The sequence below is a fragment of the Podarcis cretensis genome (genome assembly GCF_951804945.1).
Source record: "Podarcis cretensis genome assembly, chromosome: 4".
Lineage (NCBI taxonomy): Eukaryota > Metazoa > Chordata > Lepidosauria > Squamata > Lacertidae > Podarcis > Podarcis cretensis.
Genome location: NC_137173.1, coordinates 38,322,222 through 38,345,994, shown reverse-complemented (window position 1 = coordinate 38,345,994; position 23,773 = coordinate 38,322,222). Strand labels below are relative to the sequence as shown.

The 23,773-nt window shown below is 41.6% G+C and overlaps 2 protein-coding genes across 7 annotated transcripts in view; both read left to right on the top strand.

The window, feature by feature from the left end:
• The window catches only part of MORC1 (MORC family CW-type zinc finger 1), a 52,868-nt gene extending 42,737 nt beyond the window's left edge, over positions 1-10,131 (top strand). For 4 of the 5 annotated variants that reach the window (XM_079974359.1, XM_079974358.1, XM_079974360.1 and 1 more), the window contains 5 exons: positions 885-1,031; positions 1,764-1,854; positions 2,394-2,444; positions 7,475-7,657; positions 9,463-10,131. In XM_079974359.1, the coding sequence (XP_079830485.1) occupies positions 885-1,031; positions 1,764-1,854; positions 2,394-2,444; positions 7,475-7,657; positions 9,463-9,573 (583 nt within the window). In that variant the 3' untranslated portion in view covers positions 9,574-10,131. The remainder of the gene's footprint in view (positions 1-884; positions 1,032-1,763; positions 1,855-2,393; positions 2,445-7,474; positions 7,658-9,462) is intronic. The other variant, XM_079974361.1, reaches the window with a different exon arrangement.
• A 3,576-nt stretch (positions 10,132-13,707) lies between these two features.
• Positions 13,708-23,773, top strand: part of GUCA1C (guanylate cyclase activator 1C) — a gene marked incomplete at its 5' end in the record, with an annotated part of 46,125 nt that continues 36,059 nt past the window's right edge. The window contains one exon of one of the 2 annotated variants that reach the window (XM_079974459.1): positions 13,708-13,969. In XM_079974459.1, coding sequence (XP_079830585.1) covers positions 13,766-13,969 — 204 coding nt within the window. Of the gene's footprint in view, positions 13,970-19,883; positions 20,076-23,773 lie in introns of those variants that run through there. The other variant, XM_079974460.1, reaches the window with a different exon arrangement.

Genomic DNA, 23,773 nt, shown 5'->3' with positions numbered 1-23,773 from the left:
GGTTACATATGCTTCAGGTTACATACGCTTCAGGTTACAGACACCACTAACCCAGAAAGAGTACCTCAGGTTAAGAACTTTGCTTCAGGGTGAGAACAGAAATTGTGCAGTGACGGCGCAGTGGCAGCAGGAGGTCCCATTAGCTAAAGTGGTTATGAACAGTTTCAGGTTAAGTACGGACCTCCGGAACGAATTAAGTATTTAACCTGAGGTACCACTGTATTTAGAGGGACGCAGGTGGCGCTGTGGGTTAAAGCCTCAGCGCCTAGGGCTTGCCGATCGAAAGGTCGGCGGTTCGAATCCCTGCGGCGGGGTGCGCTCCCGCTGCTCGGTCCCAGCGCCTGCCAACCTAGCAGTTCGAAAGCACCTCCGGGTGCAAGTAGATAAATAGGGACCGCTTACCAGCGGGAAGGTAAACGGCGTTTCCGTGTGCGGCTCTGGCTCGCCAGATGCAGCTTTGTCACGCTGGCCACGTGACCCGGAAGTGTCTCCGGACAGTGCTGGCCCCTGGCCTCTTAAGTGAGATGGGCGCACAACCCCAGAGTCTGTCAAGACTGGCCTGTACGGGCAGGGGTACCTTTACCTTTACCTTTTACCACTGTATTTAGACCTGGTCCATCTGACTGGGTTGCCCCAGCCAGTCTTGAAATAAGGCAGACAACATTCCTGTTGGCTAGATTCATCCATTTAGCTCAGTATTGTCTACTCCGAATGGCAGCATCTCTCCACGTTCTCAACCAAAACTATCTGATCCTGTTTAACTGAGATGGCATGCCAGGAATTTAGTATGCAAAGCCTGTGTTCTACCCCACAGCTATGGTTCTTTCCCTGTTTGGGAGGAGGGGTATGGTCCTTGAATTGATCTTTGTGGTATGTCTGTTCAGTGACTCCATGGAGACTTCAGAAGACGACAGCAAAGAGCAAGCTCTTGTTGCTGAGCAGGAGTCTAATGATGCAGTTTTGCACACATGTGGGGATCCCCAGAGCATTTCTGAAAACAAAATGGTAGAAACATTGACAGCTCGCATCAAGTAAGTATTCCTAAAGGTACAGTCTTGCAGCCAAATGTGATGTCCTTGTATCCTAACAAGGACCTTTTGAGGCCTAATTTCATGCTAAATATGAATCAAGAAGGCAACTGAGTGATGGGCCTATTGGACTGTGAAATACTTAATGAATATACACTACTGTGTGGAATTGACATTGAAATGGTCCTCCAGGGACCAGTTTAAGGCATAGATTATATGGTCAACAAGAATAGCTGCTTGTATGGATTCTTTAAAATATTTTTAATAACTCTGTTAAGGCTTTCAGCATTATTATTTTTTGCAGACAAGTAATTAATTCCATCAAGATCCTTACTTTTTTTTTATAAAAAAAAATACTCAGTTGATAAAAATCTAGCATTCTGGCTAGATAAACACTGAACCTAGTTTTTGAAAGTGTGCATTTGCACTCAAGGCCAAATTACACATTATATGAAATACTCTCAGAAATGTGGTTAGGTCCTCTTTTTTAACAAAGCACAGCTATGTTGGGGGGGTGGGTAGTCAAGATCATGGAACAATTGCAGTTTAGCTCCTTTTCCGTGCATCATTTTCTATCCAAAACCCTCATTTCAGGAGCAAATGGCAGCTTTTGCTACGCTTGGTGAGAAAACAGTATGGGAGGAATGTTAAAAATTCCCCACACATTGGATTCAGCCTTTTTAACCTATGATGGAAGGATCTGTTTTGGTATGTTGCAATTGTTGTCTTTTCCAGAGAGATCCTGCTATACTTTTTACCCAAATGCAATCTTACAAGAGAACATCTTTCTTCCATGACCCCTGAAGACATTTTATCTATGTTCAAGGTGAGTGGACATTTGAATTATATAAAAATTGTGGGAATGTGCTGGAACTATTTGTATTTAGTCTAAAGAGAACAAGGACGCTTAACCACTCAGATTTCAGGTATGCGGCGCAAGTTGTTCCGAGTATGTTGTTTAGGGACTATAATGTTGCTGTCTCATTTGTTCAGCTTCAGGACACTTGCTCCAATTTTGCATTTTCTTCAGCATTTGGAACTTCTGTTTCTTAATTCCAACTTGGAAGACAGGATATGATGTTGATAAGAAGATGAGGAAGCCAAGGAAGGAGCCAAGTGGGGGCAAGCCAACACTGTTGGGCTCCCACACCCACCCACTTTCCATGCAGAGTATCCAGTGCTCCTCCCCCAGTCAATCATTTCCTGATGGAGCAGTGTGGGAAAGAGCACTGGATGTCTCAAGCTGGATGAAATTCTGCTGTGGGGCACAGGTTCCACGCTACTGCTTTGCATCTTACCGTACAAGATTTTCACCCTTCTTGCCATTTTCTAAGTCTAGGCATTTTGTTTCCTTTATGCCAATAGCTGAACAGGGATTCTGAGCGGAATAAGGCTGTGCCTGTGGACATAATTCAGGTAAAATCTATTTAATACAACCAATTCATATTCTCTGAAATGATTTTCTATTGGATCAGTCATAGGCATGTGAGATTTATGAAGAGAAATGCAACGCATGGGAGGCTGGCATCTTCAATGAATGTCTAAAAAGAACAGTCTTTGTTGCATACAATTAACAAACAAACAAAAACCCTTGCAGTTTGTGTTAAGGGTTTTTTTCCTTGTTCACTCAAGTTCTATTTTTTTTTTAAATTTTTTATTAAGAGTTTTATTAATACAATGAAAAAGAAAGGAAACAGAATAGACAAAAAACAGACTAAAAGAAACAAACATAAAATTTAACATCTTGTAATAACCATCTTTTCTTCATTTTTGGACTTCCTCACATCTCCCGCTCCTGCATTCCACATTAATAAAACTTTAGCCAGCAACTTATCACCTTGTTTCCATTCTTATTATACACATTTTCAATATTTTGTCCCTAACTTTGAATATTTTATCTAGATCTTAAACACCTAATTTTAATATAATATTTATTCAAAATTTATTATTCTCATACAATTCACTCATTCTCATAATCTTTTCAACTAGCTTTATGGTGCCCTGTTGTTTTCGAATCTCTCATCCTTCTTAACACTCCTATAGTTTACAGTGTTTTTGTAAATAGTCCTTAAATTTCTTCCAATCCTCCTCCACTGCTTCTTCTCCCAGGTCCCGGATTCTGCCAGTCATTTCTGCCAGCTCCATGTAGTCCATCAGTTGCATCTGCCATTCTTCCAGCGTGGGCAAATCTTGAGTTTTCCAATATTTGGCGACAAGTATCCTTGCTGCTGTCGTTGCATACATAAAAAATGTTTGGTCATTCTTTAACACCCTCTGGCCAACAATGCCCAAAAGGAGGGCCTCTGGTTTCTTAGGGAAGGTATACTTAAAAACCTTTTTCAGCTCATTATATATCATTTCCCAGAAGGCCTTGACCCTGGGGCAAGTCCACCAGAGGTGAAAGAACGTTCCTTCAGTTTCCTTACATTTCCAACACTTATTATCTGACAGGTGATATATTTTTGCTAGCTTGACTGGGGTCATGTACCACCTATATATCATTTTCATAATGTTTTCTTTCAAGGCATTACATGCCGTGAACTTCATACCGGTGGTCCATAACTTTTCCCAGTCAGCAAACATGATGTTGTACCCAATATCCTGTGCCCACTTTATCATGGCTGATTTAACCGTTTCATCCTATGTATTCCACCTCAGCAGCAAATTATACATTCTTGAAAGTAGTTTAGTCTTAGGTTCTAACAATTCTGTTTCCAGTTTGGATTTTTCCACCTGGAATCCTAACTTTTTATCCAATTTAAAAGCCTCTTTAATCTGAGCATAATGTAACCAATCTCGCACTTTATCTTTTAGTTTCTCCAAACTCTGCAATCTCCAATTGTCTCCATCTCTTTCTAGAATTTCCCAATATTTAGGCCATTTGACCTCCATATTGGGTCTTTTCACAGCCTTAGCTTCCATCGGTGATAACCACCTTGGGGTCTTGTTTTCTAATAAGTCTTTATATTTTGTCCAGACATTAAACACTGCTTTCCTTACAATATGGTTCTTGAAATTCTTGTGAATCTTAACCTTGTCATATCACAGATATGCATGCCATCCAAAAGCATTGTTAAATCCTTCCAAATCTAAAACATCAGTGTTTTCAAGAAGCAGCCAATCTTTCAGCCAGCAAAAAGCTGCTGATTCATAGTACAATCTTAAGTCTGGCAGGGCAAACCCCCCCCCCCCCCTCTTTCTTTAGCATCAGTTAATATTTTAAACTTAATTCTGGGCTTTTTGCCCTGCCAGACAAATTTAGAGATATCTCTTTGCCACCTCCCGAAACACTCCATTTTATCCACAATCTGTAAAGTCTGAAATAAAAACAGCATCCTTGGCAATACATTCATTTTTATAGCAGCAATTCGGCCCAACAAGGAAAGTTTCAGTCTTGACCAACTTTCTAAATCTCTCTTAATTTCTGACCAGCACTTTTCATAATTGTCCTTAAATAGATTCAAATTCTTTGCTGTTATGTTCACCCATAGATATTTTACTTTTTTAACCACGTTTAACTCTGTCTCTTTCTGAAACCTTTCTGACTCTGAAGCTGTCAAGTTTTTTTCCAATACCTTAGTTTTTTGTTTGTTTAATTTAAAACCCGCCACCCGACCAAAGTCTTGAATCAATTGTAATGCCCTTTTCGTACTAGATTCTGGCTCCTGTAGGGTCAAAACTAGGTCATCTGCAAAAGCATTAAGTTTGTACTGTTTCGCTCCGACCTGAATTCCTTCCACCAACCGGTCCCTAATCGGTCTCTAATCATATTCAAGAGCACCTCCAGGACCGAAATGAATAACAGAGGGGAAATAGGGCACCCTTGTCGTGTTCCTTTTTCAATCTTAAACTCTTCTGTCACCACATTGTTAACTATCAATTTAGCCTTTTGTTCTGAATAGATTGCATCTATCCCATTTTCAAATCCCCGTCCCACTCCCATCCCTTCCAGATTTTTCTTCATAAATTTCCAAGAAATATTATCAAAGGCCTTCTCCACATCTATAAATATTAACACTACTCTTGTATTGATGTTTGTTTGCAAAAGTTCCAAAATATCAATAATATTCCTTGTATTAGCAAACAAATGTCTTCCTGGGAGAAAGCCTGCCTGATCTTTGTGAATCACTTCACTTAAAACTTTTTTAAATCTGTTTGCTAAGATGTCTGCAAAAATTTTGTAATCCACATTTAGAAGGGAAATGGGACGGTAATTCTTAAGTTGTGTCTTTTCCAATTCTGATTTAGGTATCAATGTGATGAAGGCTTCTTTCCACGTTTCCGGTGCTTTCTTCCCCTCCATAATCTCATTGCAAACCTCCATTAGTGGATGTATCAAGTAATCTTTCAGTGTCTTATAATATTTGGAGGTAAGCCCGTCTGGCCCTGGGGATTTGCCCAATTGCATATTCTGAATGGCAACTTCAATCTCTTGTCGTGTTATTTTGCAATTCAGGATTGATCTATTTTCTTGGGACAACCTTGGTAGTCCATTCTTTATCAAAAATTGTTCTATCTCCACCTCGTTTTGCGGCCCTTGAGTATATAGTTGTTTAAAATATCTCTGGAAACACTTCCTAATCTCCGCAGGGTTCTGAATATTTCTCCCTTCAATCTCTAGGTTAGTGATCGTATTTAATTTTTGTCTCTTTTTCAACTGCCATGCTAGCAGTTTTCCACATTTATTTGCCGAATCAAATGATCTTTGTTTCATTAGCTTAACTTTCCACTCCACTTCTTGATTTATCAGTTTGGAGTATTGTGCTTGATGAAATTTAACTACTTTCAAAATCTCCTTTGACTTCGGTTTCAATCTTAACTTCTTCTCACATTCTTTAATTTTCTCCAAAATCTTATCCTTTTTCTCATTTTGTGCTCTTTTCTTTAGAGCGTTCTGTTGTATCAGAAACCCCCTCATAACCACCTTACTTGCATCCCAGATGATTCTTTTTTCCACCGTGGTGTTCAAGTTTATCTCAAAGTAGTCCTTCAGAGCTTTTTGGGCCTTTTTGGTAATCTCCTGATCTCTAAACAAATTGTCATTCATCTTCCATCTAAAGGAGCCGGTTGGAATTAATCTCATGTCTATCTTTACAGCGTTATGGTCGGAGCAGGTCTTTGGGCAGATTTCCACCTTTCTCGTCTTAGGTGCCAGACCTCTAGTTATCCATATTTGGTCGATTCTTGTCCATGTCAGTTGGGCTTCAGAAAAGAATGTTCCCTCTCTTCCCAGGGGGTTCTTTGTCCTCCAGATGTCAATCAAGTCCATATTGTCAGTCAGTTCAAAAAAAGTTTTAGGTAGTCTGCCATTTTTTGTCACATTTTGACTTTGCGACTTATCCATGTTGGTTGATGCCACCCCATTCATATCTCCTGTTCACTCAAGTTCTAAATTGCCAGGAAGTGATAGCTGTTGAGGGTTATGCCCTTAACAGGTGTGTTAGTTAGGCAATGTTGATATGGTATGGTCTCCTATCCTGCGGTTAATTCCAGTTTCACCACCAATTTGGATCTGGGTGGCTGAGGGGTGCACCTATCTGTCTGTTCCCTGGAATAGATGCATGGAGACGATGCAACTGAAGCTACCACTCCACAGTACAACTACCCTACTGGTAACCATCTACACAAAATGATTACCTGTGGTGTAAACAGAAAAAGGTCTCTTGCAATCCTTTTGGAATTGCCCCCTTTCCTCTTCCCACCAAGCCTATTCAGCACCATCCTCCATCTTTGGCCATGTATTTTCTTTAAAGACCATAAATAATGTACCTCTATGCTTGTATAAGAGGGACTCGGGTAGCGCTGTGGGTTAAACCACAGAGCCTAGGACTTGCTGATCAGAAGGTTGGCAGTTCGAATCCCTGCGACGGGGTGAGCTCCCGTTGCTTGGTCCCAGCTCCTGCCAACCTAGCAGTTCAAAAGCACGTCAAAGCACAAGTAGATAAATAGGTACCGCACCGGCAGCAAGGTGAATGGCATTTCCATGCGCAGGTCTGGTTTGCCAGAAGAAGCTTAGTCATGGTGGCCACATGACCTGGAAGCTGTATGCCGGCTCCCTCGGCCAATAAAACAAGATGAGTGCTGCAACCCCAGAGTCGGCCACGACTGGACCTAATGGTCAGGGGTCCCTTTACCTTTACCTTTATGCTTGTATAAAGTGCCACTCAGCCACCACTAAGCAACTCCCCCTGTATTTCCATTTGCTTATAATTTCAAGAGCAGAGCTCTCATCCCGAGGGGATGGCAGAGCTATTGACAAATGAATGACTCTCTCGCTGCCCTGGGCAGCATTCTGAGACCGGGGTGGATGATACATTTACCACATGGATATATCTTGTGGCTTCTTTTTGATTAGTTGGACGAACAAATTGTATATTAGAGTGTAAGAGGGGAAATTGCTTTTAAAGTCCACACTAAAATTTCAAGGGTATCAATATTTGTTACAGTATTTTTCGCAATATGATGAACAACTTTTTGAAAAACTCCTGTCTATAAAGCAGCATGGGCTTCTAGCCAAGCATGCTGCTGAAAAAAAGATTAGTCTGTGTGGGACGCAAATAAAAGCGACAGAAGAACGAATTAAGCATCTGCAGGAGAAAGTAGCACAATTACTACTGCGCATCCATCCAGTAAGTGCTGACAGTTTATTCCAGTGCTTGGTTTGATTAACTGGTTTTGCTACATCTGAGAAAATAGGATGCATTCTAATATTTCTAACATGGCCGCAATATGGACAGAGAAATGCTGTAGGTCACTTGTGGTGGTAGAAGATTTACTGTCAGAGCCACCATTTCATCCATTAAGCGGTGTGTGCCAGTCACGAGATTCAACTTGAATCTATATCTGTATCTCTGAAAAGCAGCCATGCTTGGTACCTTGCCAGTTCAACGCATTGTTGGGGACCAAATTAGATCCGTTAGAAACAAAGCTCCCTTCCCCTTTCATTCACTGTAACAGGGAATCTAAAAATGGCTACTCCCCCCCCCCTTCCTTCTCACAGAAATTTGCAAGCATAGCAGACCTTCCGGAGTGGATTAATGTTGACAGTTGGTGGACAGACCCATGTGAAAAACAAATGTGGTTTTTAATTCATCCTCTGAGCCACTGCAATTGCAGTACCCTAGGAAAACGATTCACCACAGTTAGAAGCTAGAAGCTTGTCAAGATGAAAGATATCTTCCCCCGTCCCAGCAGCACATGGCGTGGCTGGGCTGTACCACATACCTGACGCACCATCAGGAGCACCAGTTTAGCTCCATTTGCACCTTGCTGTTGCCCCCTCTCCCTCTCCCTATCTCAGAGTGTTGCAGCAACTCAGCTGGGCAGAGGTCACGCCCCCTCCATTCTGTCCCCACCTCACCTCTTCCTACCCTCTTGAGGTGTTTCCCCAACAACTTGGTTTTATTTCGGGGGGGGGGGGGATGACAGCTGTGAATTTTTTGGACAGGTGATTCCAGTAGGCAATTTCGTAGCTCGGGGAGTCCATGATCCAACTTGAGATGACTTATTAACTGAGCAGTCCAACGCAGAAATCCCACTTATCCCTGTTAATCGGGATACACAGAGAATTCACATCCCCAGAATCCATAGCTTTGGCCTTTGACAGTTGAGGGAGGGAGGGAGAGAGAGAGAGACCAACCCTGTTATTGTGGTTATAATTTGTTTTAAACAGTTTCCAATTTTGTATTTTAAATTGTTCTCACCAGTGGTTTTTCTAGCAAAAGTGGTCTGGAACTCACCATGAACGCCTCCCTTGTCCTCTTATAATGGAAAGGGTTCCCACCTGAGAGGTGCCAGAACTGAATTCAGTTGTGTTCCAGCTGAATAAAAGCCCTGGTTTTACCCACCTGGGGACCTTATGGCGAAGGGCGGGTTATAAAAATCAAATTAACGCTAATAATACTCCATAATTTTCTTCCAATCCTCCTCTAATCATTAGTGTTAGAAATTCTCTTTAATACTAACTACTTAACTGATTTTACCCTTTGTCCATTTGTCATGTTTATAATAATTTTATCTTCATGAGAAGATAATCTTATTGGAAATGAGATTATGTGGTTATAATTACAGAAATTTTATAAAGCTGTGATGCTGAGACCCAAACCGCAAGTTCCACTAAAACACAAGTTCATGGGGGCACGTGAAATGGTCATTCACTGTAGCCGAACAGCCCTGCCAGGGAAGAAACAAAGATTACTTATCACTGAGGGATGGCCCTTTCCCCAACTACCATTTACTCCCTCCAAATCATCTCCCTCCCCCCCCCCCAATAGCTTATCTCCCATGCACCTTCTAATTTGTCTTTTCCATTACTTACAGTTGCCTGTGTTGTGTAGTTTGGGCCTAAGGAGCTGACTGACTGCTTATTCTGGTTGCTTTCCGTGGAGCCCATTAATGTTATAATAATGTCTCTCTTTGCTGCATTCTGTTTCAGCATCTTCAAATAGATAACCAGGAAGACCTTGACAGCATCCTAGAAAAGGCTCTGAAGGAAGACAGACGTGAGAGCATTGGTCCCTGTGAACAGTTAACACCACAAAATTAAGCTGAACTTTCTTTGTTCCATGAAGAAATTGGGAAGTGTCTTAGCACTTGATAATGTATGGTCAAAAATATAAATAGATAGCAAACAAGCCATGCAGGACACAGTCTTCCTTGAAACCTTAAATATTATAGCAGAGCTTGTAGAGGAAATGATATGGATGGTGTCATCCTAAGTATGTTTTGTTCTTTGCCTACCATATTTTGGTGGTGTTGTATCCAGCCCTACTTGCACTACTGCTGTGTAGTTTCTCTTCATTTCAGTGGAACACTCCACACAAATCTGTGGACACAGTTCAGCCAAATGGGTCCTTGTGAATATTATGTAGTGGGGTGGGGGACACACCCTGAAACATTTGTTGTTGCTTTAAAAGTGATTTCTGTTTGTTTGGAAATAATAACCTCACTAAACGTAATATGTTAACTTCTATCAATGTAAATAGTGGGCATTTTTGGGGTTTGTTCCCCACCCCCACAACAGAGATTAAAGCTTTTCATTTCAACGTATTCATGATACAAATCACCTTGCATAATAAAGGAAGATAATTTGCAGTTTGCTCAACTTGCCAAGTGTTACAGATTGAAGTTAATTGATGTGTATTTATACAACTTGAAACATTTAATTCATGGGGATTAGTTTGAGTGCTTTCCTCCTGCAATAACAGATGCAGATTTGGATGTTAACCTAATATATATTTCTTATTGCAAGCAAAATGATTCTTAGGATGAGGTCCTTTTGGATGCTGCCCCCGATTCACTATGCTCTTATGCCAAGCATTGAAGTTATGTACCATAATTTTGAAGTTGCAGGGTAGGTGTGCATGAATCAGTACAGATGCACCAAGAACAGGAATTGCAGCAAATGCTTCCCTGCCATGCTGGGCACATTCTGATGCATTCAGAATGCTAATGATGAACACACTGGTGCTTTCTTAGATCCACTATGCCTCTGAATGCCAGTGGCTGGGAATCACAAACAGGAAGAGGGCTGATGTGCTGAGCTTCTGTATTTTGGCATCCCAGAGGCACCTGGTTGGCCATCATGTGAACAAGACTCTGGACTAGATGCGCCATTGGCATCTCTAGCGGTGTTTGTGTCTCTGTGTGTATGTACCTACACAAAAACACACACTAAGAAAAGACACACATTGAGTATAAATTGAAAATCATCAAAATGCCACTGTCTAGTGATAACATACAGTCATCTTGCAACTTGGATCTTATTCTCAATGACATCAAACCAGAATTGCTCCTGCTGTCTATTTCACCTGCTCTCTGCCATAGTATTTGAGACTATTCATCTGTTTTTAATCTCTTTTATAGGCTTACAGTCCATTTAAACCGCATGGCTCATGCTACAGGCATGAAGTTTACCAAAGGATCCTGAGGTCACGCTCTCAGAAAGGCACCTTCCCTTTTTTAAACTCATACTTATACTTCTTGTGGGGAACTATAAGAGGGATGCTTTGATGCCTAATTCTGAGGAGACAATTTTGCCTGTATCTCCATTTTAAAACTTAACCCCACTTAGGGAAATATAAGGAAGAATTATATTCATTTTCTATCACAGGTTGATGGTGTCACCAGAAAAAAAAGCAACTGACATTAATGTATACCATAGAGACTTAAAGTAAACCATTTGGGGCTTCCAAATTCTATGTGTGCCTGCCTCGATTATCTTAGAGAATGAGAATCGTTGTTTCAAGTTTTGTATTTTATCACTTTTTAATCTATCCATTATTTAAGTATGTTGATCTGGCCTTTTCTGCCAAAGGCACTTGAGGACAGTTGACAGTGGACCATTTATGATTTAATGCCTGCCCCCACCCTACCAGTCATATAAACAGCAGAACAGTCCAGTAGCAAAATATCAAAAAGAAAAACCTGATACAGCAGTTGGAGAGCAATGCCGTTCACACCCAGAGAACTCCAAACAGCTGCTGAAACAGCACCACCTTTGCTTGGCATTGGAAAACCAACATGAAGTAAGGGGGGAGGAGAGAGAGAGAGAGAGAGAGAGAGAGAGAGAGAGAGAAAATAAACTTATTCTAAGAGGAATTCTGAACCCATAGTGCCACTGTTGAAAATGTGTGGGTCATCTCCCACCTTCAAATATTGAGGACACCTGAAGCCACTGGGATCTTAGAGACAGGGAACTTTCCTGTGTTGTTGTTGTTGTTTGGTCATTTAGTCGTGTCCGACTCTTCGTGACCCCATGGATCAGAGCACCCCAGGCACTCCTGTCTTCCACTTTCTCCCGCAGCTTAGTCAAACTCATGCAGGAAGCTTTTATATATGCATCTTTAGTGGGGAAGTATGACTTTTAAAGTACATTATGTACTTAACTTCACAGTAATGTGATGACAAGGAGAATGTAACCCAGGGTAAACTCTAGATCTTTTGATGCACTCTTGTTATGCTGCTTTGCCTTGTCCTCATGATAACAATCTAAACCAGAGGTGGGGAAACCTTGGCCCTCCAGATGTTGCTGAGACATCTCCCATCAGCTTGGCCATGATGGCTGTAGCTGATGGGAGTTGTCCAATAACATCTGAACAGGCTAAAGGTTCCCCACTCGTGATTTAAACGGTAAAGTCAAAACACATAAGGAGCAACTTTCAGGTGAGTAGCCTAGTTATAGGTGCCATATACTGTCACGGACTCGATTCCATTTGTTCATGAAATCTTATGCCATTATAAGTAGGTTAGTCTTTTAAGAGGCTGCAAAACAGTTGTTGTTTTTACACATCAGAGAGGAGGGGAAAAGAAAATACAATAAAGGGAATAAAGTCTGAACTGGGGAAAGCCAGAATAAACAGCTGTCCATTGGCATAATAGCATGTCCTAAACATGGAAGTTTGATACTACCCTTGTCACCGAAGAAGCAAGTCAGTGTGAGCAAGTTGCTACCCTGCCAAGTTCATGCAATTAAACAAGGTCTCATAGTTGTTTTAAGAAAGGGCTCCTCCCGATAACCTGTTGATTCAACATTCGTCCTGATTTGCTTGTACAAACATTACAGCATGGTTGGATTATGTCCAGTCTTTGTTGAGCATTTGTTCCGATTTGTTCACCAGGCAGTGATGTGACCATCAGCATTCATTCTTTTTTTCATCCCATATGCATAGGGTATTTACAGCTCTTCCCGTTAATCATTTGTTCATCGCACGCTTTTCAATGCATTTCCCAGTTACCTTCCAAACATGCAAAAAATTCCTGGGAAGTGGGACAACACAGCTCTTTAACCCACTTCAAATGCACAAACTTAGCACTCCATTCTGCATTTGAATCACTCCTGCAAATTAATACCAGTCTGGAGGTATCCAAAAGAGGTCAGTTTAGTTAATTTTGTACATTTATATACTGCCCTTCAGCCAAATAGTTCACAGAGTTTGGTTGGTTGGTTTCCAACAAGATAATATAATAACAATGAAAGCGGTGTAATTAAACATAAAAAGTAATAAGGCTTACAATTATTATTATTTTTAAAAAGACCACGGTAAAATTCAGAACGTTAAAGATTAGGAGAACAGAAAAGTAATTGTGCCACCAAAGCGATAGCAAAGTCCTAGAAGAGACCCTCTAAGGCAGCGGTTCTCAACCTGTGGGTCCCCAGGTGTTGTTGGACTACAACTCTCATCATCCCTGAGCTCTGGCCTTGCTAGCTAGGGATGATGGGAGTTGTAGTTCAATAACATCTGGGGACCCACAGGTTGAGAAAGCCTGCTGTAAGGTAAGAATACCCTACTAAGAAAACTTTCCCCCCAATTGCTACTTATATCAAAGCCTGGTAGAAACAGAGCTTTGGAAGGTGCATCAAAGGTCCTACCCCTATCAATGCAGGATATTTAAAACACAACAACATCTATACACACACTGAAGACAGCTGGGATCATTGTACGATGCACTGTACAAATAAATACACAGATATCGTACTGCTTTATTCTGGTTGAGGAGATACTGCCACCCACTGAGAAAACCTTTCTGTATTTAAACTGGGTACTGAAGGTAATCTGTCTAGGAAGTTATATATACATAGCCTATTTCTGCAGTAAGCTGTAAAGAGGTTTATGGTAGCTCGTTCCTTATATGGCATGTTGGTGTTTGAATGGTAGCTATAAGCAAAGCAATTGCTACTGGGCAGTGAAATCACTTGGATGAAAATATACTAAAAAAATCAAACGAGGATACTTGGAATGTTGGACATTATGGGTGCCAATGGGTCTGCGGATGACATCGATGCTCTGGAAATTCACCACTGGTACACAAAGTTTATGAGGGAATGCCCCTCTGGACAGCTCTGTCTACATGAATTTAAATCAGTGTTGGGTCTACAAGGACTCACTCCAGAAGCCAATAAGTATGTTGAGCAAGTCTTTCATACTTTTGATATGAATAAGGTAAGGTATAATTATCTTCTACATTTGCATTGTTCTCGCTGCTGGTACTTTGGCTATAAAAACCACCTTTAAACAACTTTGAATACGCTTCGAAATGTATCTCGGCATCATACCGTTTCATTGAATGCAATGCTTAGAAATGAAAGAAATGCCAATTTATAGCCCGTTCTTTTGAAAATCCAGCTTCTTATTTGACAATTGCATTTCTGTGGCTCCCTGGGGAATATGCTAGACATCAAGTCCTTTCTAATCAAATCATTTAAACTCTGTTCAGTCATTCCTAGGAAACATTCCCATGTGATAGAGAATGGATGTGGTTTGTCGTGGAATATAAAAGTGGTGTTGGGTTTTTCTTCTGGAATTTTGCACCATGGTGTTGAATGACACATTTTTGTTTGCTATCTAATAAATCAGTTGTTATTAGTGACTCTAGTGCACTTAGAATACACAGTAGTTTTCCAATTTTGTCTTAGTTTTTCAGCCAACGGTTCTATTGTTCTATTTTAAAGGCGATAAATTGAGGCAAAAGGGTATGGATTTGCCTTGACGATAACCAATTAATTGTTGGCCTAATGTGGATTTGAACCCAAAGCTATCTAGCCTGTATTTGAAAGTCAGTGTGGTGGATGGAGTCCACCCCACACTCATGCACATTCCCACATGTGAGGACACACACAGGCATAACCCACCTCAGCTGATCCATGCTCATTGTCCCCTCTCCACTTGTTGAATGAACTGCAAGGAGCAACTGCATATCCTTCAAAGGACTTACTATTTTTGCGTCCATCACTAAAATTGGGAGAGGCTTGGGAAGCTACAAAAACATAGGTGTGTGGTTGGGTTTATACATGACTCAGGCCCTTGAACAGCGTTAGCTACCCCTATTCTTTGGGGCACACCACAGTTCTAATTTGATGACATGTATAACAGTGTTCCTAGAACTCTTAAGTTGGTCGGTACTTGAACATAAAAAAACCGTTGCAAAATGACTGGAGTCACAGTAGTGGTAAGGAGGCACTAACAGCTGTCACATCACCTGAGCTTTCTTAGATGCACTTTGGGTGGAAGAAAGTGGTGCACAGTTGAGGAAGTGATAAGAGAAACACAAGGACGTAATAGTACAAATCGTGTTCTCCAGTATTATTTTCAACTCAAAGAATAGTTATAGGGATGGTGCCCATCTCTAGCAAGCAGCTAGACCTAGCAGACCTAAAAACCTAGATCCGTGTTTACAGGTTTTTCTCTTGTCAAAGATTGTAGTATATGAAAAATAAAAAGGAATGGTGTTGACACCTGGCAGCCTTGAGCAGGTGCGGGGTCTACTGCTGTTACCTGCCCTGGGCTCCTAAAAAAATAATATGACTTGGCATTATGAGCATCGTCCAGTGGCTGCATCTAGCCACACTTTTAACCTCCAATAATGCCCATGCCCTGAGGCATTGTGGGAAACTCAAAAGCTGACTCAATCCAGCCACCTGGTGCTGTTTGGTGTTCTGCTACCACAGACAGGTCAATCTGCCAAGCCGCCTGATGAAGGGCAGAGGTCCACCAGAGGGAAGTTTTCCCCAACCAGGGAAAGTTTCCATATGGAAGCTCAATAGTCTCTTTTAAGACATGGAGGGAAAGGCTATCAGTGGCTACTAACAAGGATGACTATAGTCTACCCTCCACCATAGGAGGCAGTATGCTGAAGGAGAGGAGAGTTGTTGAGCTTAGATCCTACTGGTGGGTGTCCCATAGACATCTGGTTGGCCACTGTGAGAAAGAGGATGCTTGATTAGATAGGGCCCTGGCCTGATCCAGTCGCCTCTTACATTCTCATGAATTTCAGAGCACTTTTGTTCTTTAGGCAAAAAGACACCCCAGTGCTTCCTTCAAGAATCCAATGAATCTGACATACCAGGGATTGAATTTGGAAGCTTCTGCTTGGAAACGGAGCTGTGGCCTATTCAAAATTGTATAATTGAACAGGAGTAAAACCAAATTTCTTACATCTCAGAAGAGAATGCAGCTGTCATTCCCTCATGGGGGAATACAACTAGCCCCGAAACTGCTTGCCTTCTGGTCTCATCTGTTGACCTCCAAAGGGCAACTGCTGCAACAATTAGATAGTAGGAAAATGGAGAGAAGGGGCTCTCCCTTCCCTCTGATAGACTGGTGTGATTATCAAGGGACAGGGTGAAGCTGTTCCTGTTGCTCAGGAGAACTCTTTCTACACCTCTTAAGATGAAGCAAATCTTTTCTGCTGAAGAGTAAAGGGACATTTATTAGCACCCAAGGCTCTTTATTATTAGTAATATTAGGCAGCCATCAAGACCCCAGCAGGATCTGCCACTAATGCCTTTTCTGGGGATGGAGGGAGGCATTGCTCCAACTGGCACCAAATAGCTAGGTCCGGAGCCCACCATTTTAATATCCCACAATGCTCCTGAGCTAGTATCATGCCAGGGCTTTGTGGGGAATTCTAATGGCAAGTTTCCCGATTCAGCTGCCTGGAGTATTGCTCTTGTATGCCACTACCAGTGCTCCCCACCAGAAAGGGAACACTGGCAAAGGGCTGGAGAGAGCCTGGCGATATATGGGGAGGTTCACAAAAGGGCACTTGGACAATGCCCCCCCCAAGCATGGAGTCAGCTCTTCTTGATAGAAGGGAAGCACAAGCCAGGATTTTGAAGATGGGCTTTCCATCTCTGCTGAAAGAGGCCACACCTTAGAGAACTGCCTGGCCCAATACGTACTCTAAATTGCTTTTGGAAACATGGGCCTATTTTGAACGTAGTTTGCAGTGTTGAATAAAGGGAATGTTCCAAAGAGAATAAAAAGCTCGCTAAACTTGTGCAAGCCCATAAGCACCCTCATGCTGCATTCTTATGTATATTCTTAGGTAAGTCCCACTGTATTCAATGGAAGTTAAAGGTAAAGGTACCTCTGACCATTAGGTCCAGTCGTGGACCACTCTGGGGTTGCGGCTCTCATCTCGCTCTATAGGCCGAGGGAGCCAGCGTTTGTCTGCAGATAGCTTCCGGGTCATGTGGCCAGCATGACTAAGCGGCTTCTGGAGAACCAGAGCAGTGCACAGAAACGCCGTTTGCCTTCCCGCCAGAGTGGTACCTATTTATCTACTTGCACTTTATGTGCTTTTGAACTGCTAGGCTGGCAGGAGCAGGGACCAAGCAACGGGAGCTCACCCTGTCGCGGGGATTCGAACCAGCGAATCTTCTGGTCGGCAAGCCCTAGGCTCTGTGGTTTAGACCACAGCACCACCCACGTCCCTAAATGGAAGTTACTTTAGGGTAAAATAGTGTGTGTTTGAATTATGACCACAGGAAAAGGACAGAGAAGAAATGTGATGCAGGATTTCCCCCCTCAACATTGATGGACCATCCCAAAATGTACAGCACTGCACCATCAACAGTGGCAGCCGTTTCAGCATAAATGAAGTATGCAGCTACTTCAGCATAATCTAGATTCTAAGGTTGCTGAATCATGAGGCTCATACAGCATCACCATTCATAACACTGATGGCACATCAAACACACATCCATCCCCATACCTAAAACATATATTTGCTGGTACAGTGGCTCATAGATCAGGTAACTTGGGGAAATACAGATACTATCTCATGAACCAAGAATATGTCTGCATGAGAGCAATTAATTTTATTGTGGAAACTGTGAGCAGCCACCCCCACCCTCCATGCTTAGAGATATTTTGTGGTGCAGTGGCTCATAGATCAGGAAATCTGATGGCAAAATAATTATTAGCTCAATAACTGATAAGTGTAACTTCTGCACAAGGCCGATGAATTTTGTTGTGAAAACTGTGATCCAGATATAATCAAATTAATCAGATAAAATTAATGCCATAAAGCTTAAAGATTGGGAGCCCTGCTGCGTCTTTCTTATTACCTCTTTGACAAATTAATGAATCCTCTTCCAAGAAGTTATATGCTTAATATCTTTTAAGGAATAGGAAACTACCTAAATAGAGGGAACTGAATAAGAGCCATGTTTGAACTGAGGTGGAAATGGCACAATAAACTACCCTCTTAGTAGCAAAGAAACCATCCACAATGCAAGTTAAGGAAATAAAGGGCAGAATTCAGTACAAGGTATTCACTTTTAAGATCCAACACAATGCTGTAGAGCGGAGCATGAGGCAGGGGGCACCAAATTTTAGCATCACACAGGACACCGCTGAAATTTGAGAGCGCAAAGTCTACCACTGCGATTGGCCACTCTGGAAACAGGGTGCTAGATTAGATAGTTGGCGAAGTCCACTGAGACTCTTCCTCAGTTCTTTTGACACATGTTTGTAGGGATGTGCTGGTAGAGTTTGGTCCTTTGTGTAACACAGAACTCATCCCAGCATTTCTAAAATCTTGATGGGCTCCCACATTCTCCTATAGCCCTGGCTAAGCACTGAATCAAACCAAACTGAAATCCAGCCCCTGGCCAGGGGAACACTGCCAGCTGGGTTACAGGCTGTCAGCTACTCACCTGGCCAAAAGCAAGGTCCCAGGACTGCCTTTCTCGGGGCAGAATATATATTGGTGGAATCAGCACATGGGATACAAACTTAGGCATATTTAAGGAGAAGAAGGGATACTGTTAACACACGAGCTACAGTTATTGGGAGGCAAAGAGCACCGCTGGTTGCTAGCACATTTTACAGTCAGTGTTAGAAACAGAGATATGAAAGCTAGGAGCTAAATGGCACCTTAAACCTAGGTTATGGGCGACGCAGTGGTGCGTCTAGGTGCGCTTTATCATAAGAAGAATACAAAGCTGAAAATGAACTGCAGCTAAAATCTTATGTCCATTTTTCACATGGTCTAGTCCTCATCTGAAGACTACAAAAAACAAAGCCATACTTTTCCTGCCCACCCTCCTAATATTCTTATGAAGGTCTCTTCTCTAGTCTTCAGAGAATGGCTGGAAGTGGGGAGGCAGGAAAAAAATCCTTTTCTTCCAGCAGTGGCAGTTTTAATCTGAAAACTTTGGCTCAGTACTGCAACCTGAGCTCAGAAACAGCTCGCATTAATAAAATTCCCTGTTGCAAAACGCGCCTAGAACAATGGGAATTTTTGAATGCTGTTTACAGTGGGCACTTTCAGACCATCACTGGGGCAACCAGTATTTTGTTCCCTGCCCATGCAAAACATTTCATAGGACATCTAATGGTAGATGGAATATCAGTTTCCTTTGAGCCTGAATGATGCCCCATTTTGACAATTGTTGTTGTTGTTTAGTCGTTTAGTCGTGTCTGACTCTTGGTGACCCCATGGACCAGAGCATGCCAGGCACTCCTGTATTCCACTGCCTCCCGCAGTTTGGTCAAACTCATGCTGGTAGCTTTGAGAACGCTGTCCAACCATCTCATCCTCTGTCGTCCCCTTCTCCTTGTGCCCTCCATCTTTCCCAGCATCAGGGTCTTTTCCCAGGGAGTCTTCTCTTCTCATGAGGTGGCCAAAGTACTGGAGCCTCAGCTTCAGAATCTGTACTTCCAGTGAGCACTCAGGGCTGATTTCCCTCAGAATGGATAGGTTTGATCTTCTTGCAGTCTATGGAACTCTCAAGAGTCTCCTCCAGCACCATAATTCAAAAGCATCAATTTTTTGGCGATCAGTCTTCTTTATGGTCCTCACAGAAGACTACTGCTATTTTTGTAACTCAATGGGAGTGCACTTATCAATGAAATCCACCCATATTAAAATGGATTGCTGTACGTAATCCCACTTGGCTTCTATTTTTACCCAGCCTACATCTATAATGATGTGTAAGAGGTTTACAATAGCTATAGGGTTTGTAGTTTCTTTGTGTATCCCAGTTGGATGAGAGCCATTGATAGTGAGGGTAGATTCCTGTGTAGAAGCAGACTTGAGCAAAGAGAAGAACAAGCATCTTACAACAAGATGGGTGGCAATGAATCAATTGAGGAGATTGTTGCTATGGAAAACCATCATTGGTATGCAAAATTCATGAAAGAATGCCCGTCTGGACAACTCAGCATGTATGAATGCAAGAGGCTCCTTGGTCTTGATAACCCAACTGATCAGGCAAATACCTATGTTGAGACAGTGTTTAATATATTTGATTCAAATAAGGTAAGAATTATTTCTAGAGTACATTGTTTGGATTATGTTGTGCATCACTTATTATTCAATTATTTTTAATTCTGAATAGCTCACATTGTATTCTTGACTCATATTCAGATTTACCTTTTCTTTTAGCAATAGCGGCATCTACATGAAATAACCGTAGGCAGTAAAGAATCTGTGCCAGTTTAAAACTTTCTAAACGTGATGACAGTAAACAAATTATTCTGCAGTATTTCTCCTGATATTTTGGGGTTTATGACTCATACCATGCATTGAAATTTTATATTGATAGCCATAGAACGATATTTTTCAGCAACCATGCTGAAGAAAAAGAAAATTCTCAATTGAAGGTAATTTAATAAAAAACTTACCAGCGTTTCTTAAAATTGTAATTTTAATTGTGTCTTCTCATTTTATACATATACGTAAGAATATAAAAACAGCCCAGCTGGATCAGACCAAAGGCCCATCTCATCCAGCACACTGTTCTTAAAGTGGGAAGCCAGATACCTATCAGAAGCTCCCAAACAGGATAGGAGTCATTCGAGATTCCCAGTGACTATGGTGATAGAGCGTAGATATTGTGGCTTGTAGCCACTGATAACTCTTATCGTCCAAATCCTTTGTAAAGGCATCACTACACTTTGTAACGTGTTCCATAGTTTAACTAAGTGCTGTGTAGCTATAGACTAATCTGTCTATTTTGGATTCTAATTTTCCCCCCAATCAAGTCCAGTTTTCCACATCTTTTTGTGATTTAAAAAAAAATGGAAAAAAGGCTTCATGAAAATTCATCAGCGTTGTGTGAATTTCTCCTAATACTGTATAATGCATTTCATATGTTATTTTTTAAGACTATTTTTAAGAATATCTGGGTTTTAGGCACACTTTGCCTAGTAAATGCATATTTGTTTACATGGTTTGGAGAAATGTACTGCACAATTTGGAGAAGTGCAAATTTTGAAGGACAATTACATTTCAGTTCATCTATGGTTTCAGTAAGCATAAATGAAGTAAATTGTTGTTAAATGTGAACTGAATCACATCTTCTCCACCACAATCTCCAGTACTGTGGGAGTGCTTCCTTGAGTCTGTCCCAAGTATTTTGTACTCATATTCACTGGATGATTGTAGGCTCTAATATTATGAGAGAGGAAGAAAAAACATCTCTGTTTACCTTCTTCACTCCAGGCATAATTTTATGTTCCTCTATTATAGAATAGGAAACTGCCCTATACAAAATCAGACTCTAGGGGTCTGTCCTAGCCCTACCTAGAGATAGCAGGATCTGGGCTTGGGACTTCAGCATGCTATGGCAAACATTCCCCAGACATTTTCCTTATACCCTCTTTCTAAACTAAAAGAAGAGCACCCAATATTGTAACCCTTCCTTATAGGGAAGTTGCTCCACATTTACTTCCACATTTCTTTATATACGAACTCAGTTTTCCTAAAAACAAGACTGCTGACAAAACTTAAAAGCAGCACTGTCTTCTAGAAACAGACACATAGAAATTGTAGGAACTGGAATCAAACAAAACTTTTTAGAGTAGCCATGCCTATTTCAGTGATGTATAAGATAGCAAACTGCAGTACTTGATCTTTGGAGATTCAGGGCCGTGGACTGTGAGCTATGCAAAAGAAAAAAGTTCCTGTGGGCTGTTTCCACAATTCCTATTCAATTTATGGAGTTTTATAGCATCCAGCAATTTGCAATCTGTTACCTGTTTTTTTTTTTGTTTGTTTGTTTAGAAAATAATCGGAATGTATGCTGGGACTGACCTTTGCAGATTATATAATGCAAAAGGGCAAGCTTTAAAAGGCAACAGATTGACTTCATATGAAGCTTTAGTACTAGTAATCCATTCATTAAATGTCAAAACAACATAACATGTGACTTCCGTGATTGGATGGCCTGACTTTTAAAAAAGATCTTCCCAGGGGGCAGACACTGGGAAAAGGTGTTTAAACCTTCCCTGCCATTTTACTAATATGCACCCCCCACACAGAAAGAGCTGATCCTTGTCCTATCATGGGGAGAAATAGTCATGATAAATAATTTTGGTGTGTGTTGCTATTGTACTGAGGAACTAACAGCAAGTTTGGAGGAGGAGATTTAGATCAACTACAGATTTGGCGTCCCTGTTCTAAATAATGAATCTACACTCAAAGTAGCTTACTTTTGGCATTGAAATTCTAATGAAAAACTCTTCTTAAAACGAGCTTCGTCAATATGCTTTTCACAAACTCTTGCTTCTGACCTTCTCCAGTCCTTGCACATAAATGACTGTACAATGTCACAAGGGTAAGGATAGTGTCATCCTTTGCTTCAATCTTCAGTCCCCACCCCCCATAAAAGGACAGGACTCTTAGTTTCTTTTAGTTGGCTGTTCAACCAAAGACGGACAAACTACCCCAGAAGAAGCACAGAGCAATGCCTCTGTGAAGGGCAAAATACGGTATGCAAATTTAAATAAATATCTACCATTATCTCTAACCTAAGGAGAAACATATAAAGCACCACTGGTGAACTGTCATGCATAGACATATCTCTCATGTTAGTACCATTGTGTTGTTAATAACAACAACCTTCTCTTCACCAGAAAGGTTCCAGGGCAGGTTTCATATAGAGAAGGGCATTCCTCAGCATAGGACAAAAGTTGTGCAAGGAGGGTGCCAGATGCAGCTCTGTGGAGAGGGAATTCTTCAGCTCAGGGGCTGCCACAGAGAATTCCCTCTTGCAAGTCACTCCTTTCAAAACCCAAGGGTGGACGAACTACCAAGAAGGCTCCCTCTGCTGATTTTTACATGAAGGAAACTCAGGCTTGTTGCTCTCCCGCTGGAAGAAACTTGGAAGCGCCCAACACCATTTTCAAGTAACTACAGTTTATTGTTTTGTTTGAATAGGGGCACACTGTAGTTAATTTAGCTAAGGTTTTGTACAAACAGGTAAAGGTAAAGGGACTCCTGACCATCAGGTCCAGTCGTGACTCTGGGGTTGCAGCGCTCATCTCGCTTTATTGGCCAAGGGAGCCGGCGTACAGCTTCCAGGTCATGTGGCCAGCATGACTAAACCGCTTCTGGCAAACCAGAGCAGCGCACGGAAACACTGTTTATCTTCCCGCCAGAGCGGTACCTATTTATCTACTTGAACTTTGACGCGCTTTCGAACTGCTAGGTGGGCAGGAGCTGGGACTGAACTACGGCAGATCACCCCGTCATGGGGATTTGCACCGCAGACCTTCTGATCAGCAAGTCCTAGGCTCTGTGGTTTAACCCACAGCACCACCCGCAAACAAGCCAACGTCAAACCATGGTTTCTGACGCTGGCTTTTTCAAATAAGCCATCGTTAAAATTAACCTCAGTTTCCAGTTTGGATTAAACCGTCTATGGATAGTTAAGAAGTAAAACTAATGTTTTCAACTTTATCCACATGGCTACTCCAGAGCAGTGGCAGGAGAGTCTCACCCAACATGTTTTGACTCCAAATGAGATTTTTCATTTGAAGAATTTAAGAAGAAAACATGCACTTCTACAAGTATATTCTGAATTTAGGCATAATATGAACGGGGAGAGGGTTAGCTTGGTTGTGTTGCCCTAGAGAAGCTTGTGTAGTTCCAGCTTTCTTCAGTGCTAGGCATAACATTTTTCATTCGCCCAGAACACCTAGTGATGTTTTGTTAGATTCTATCATGTTTGTGCC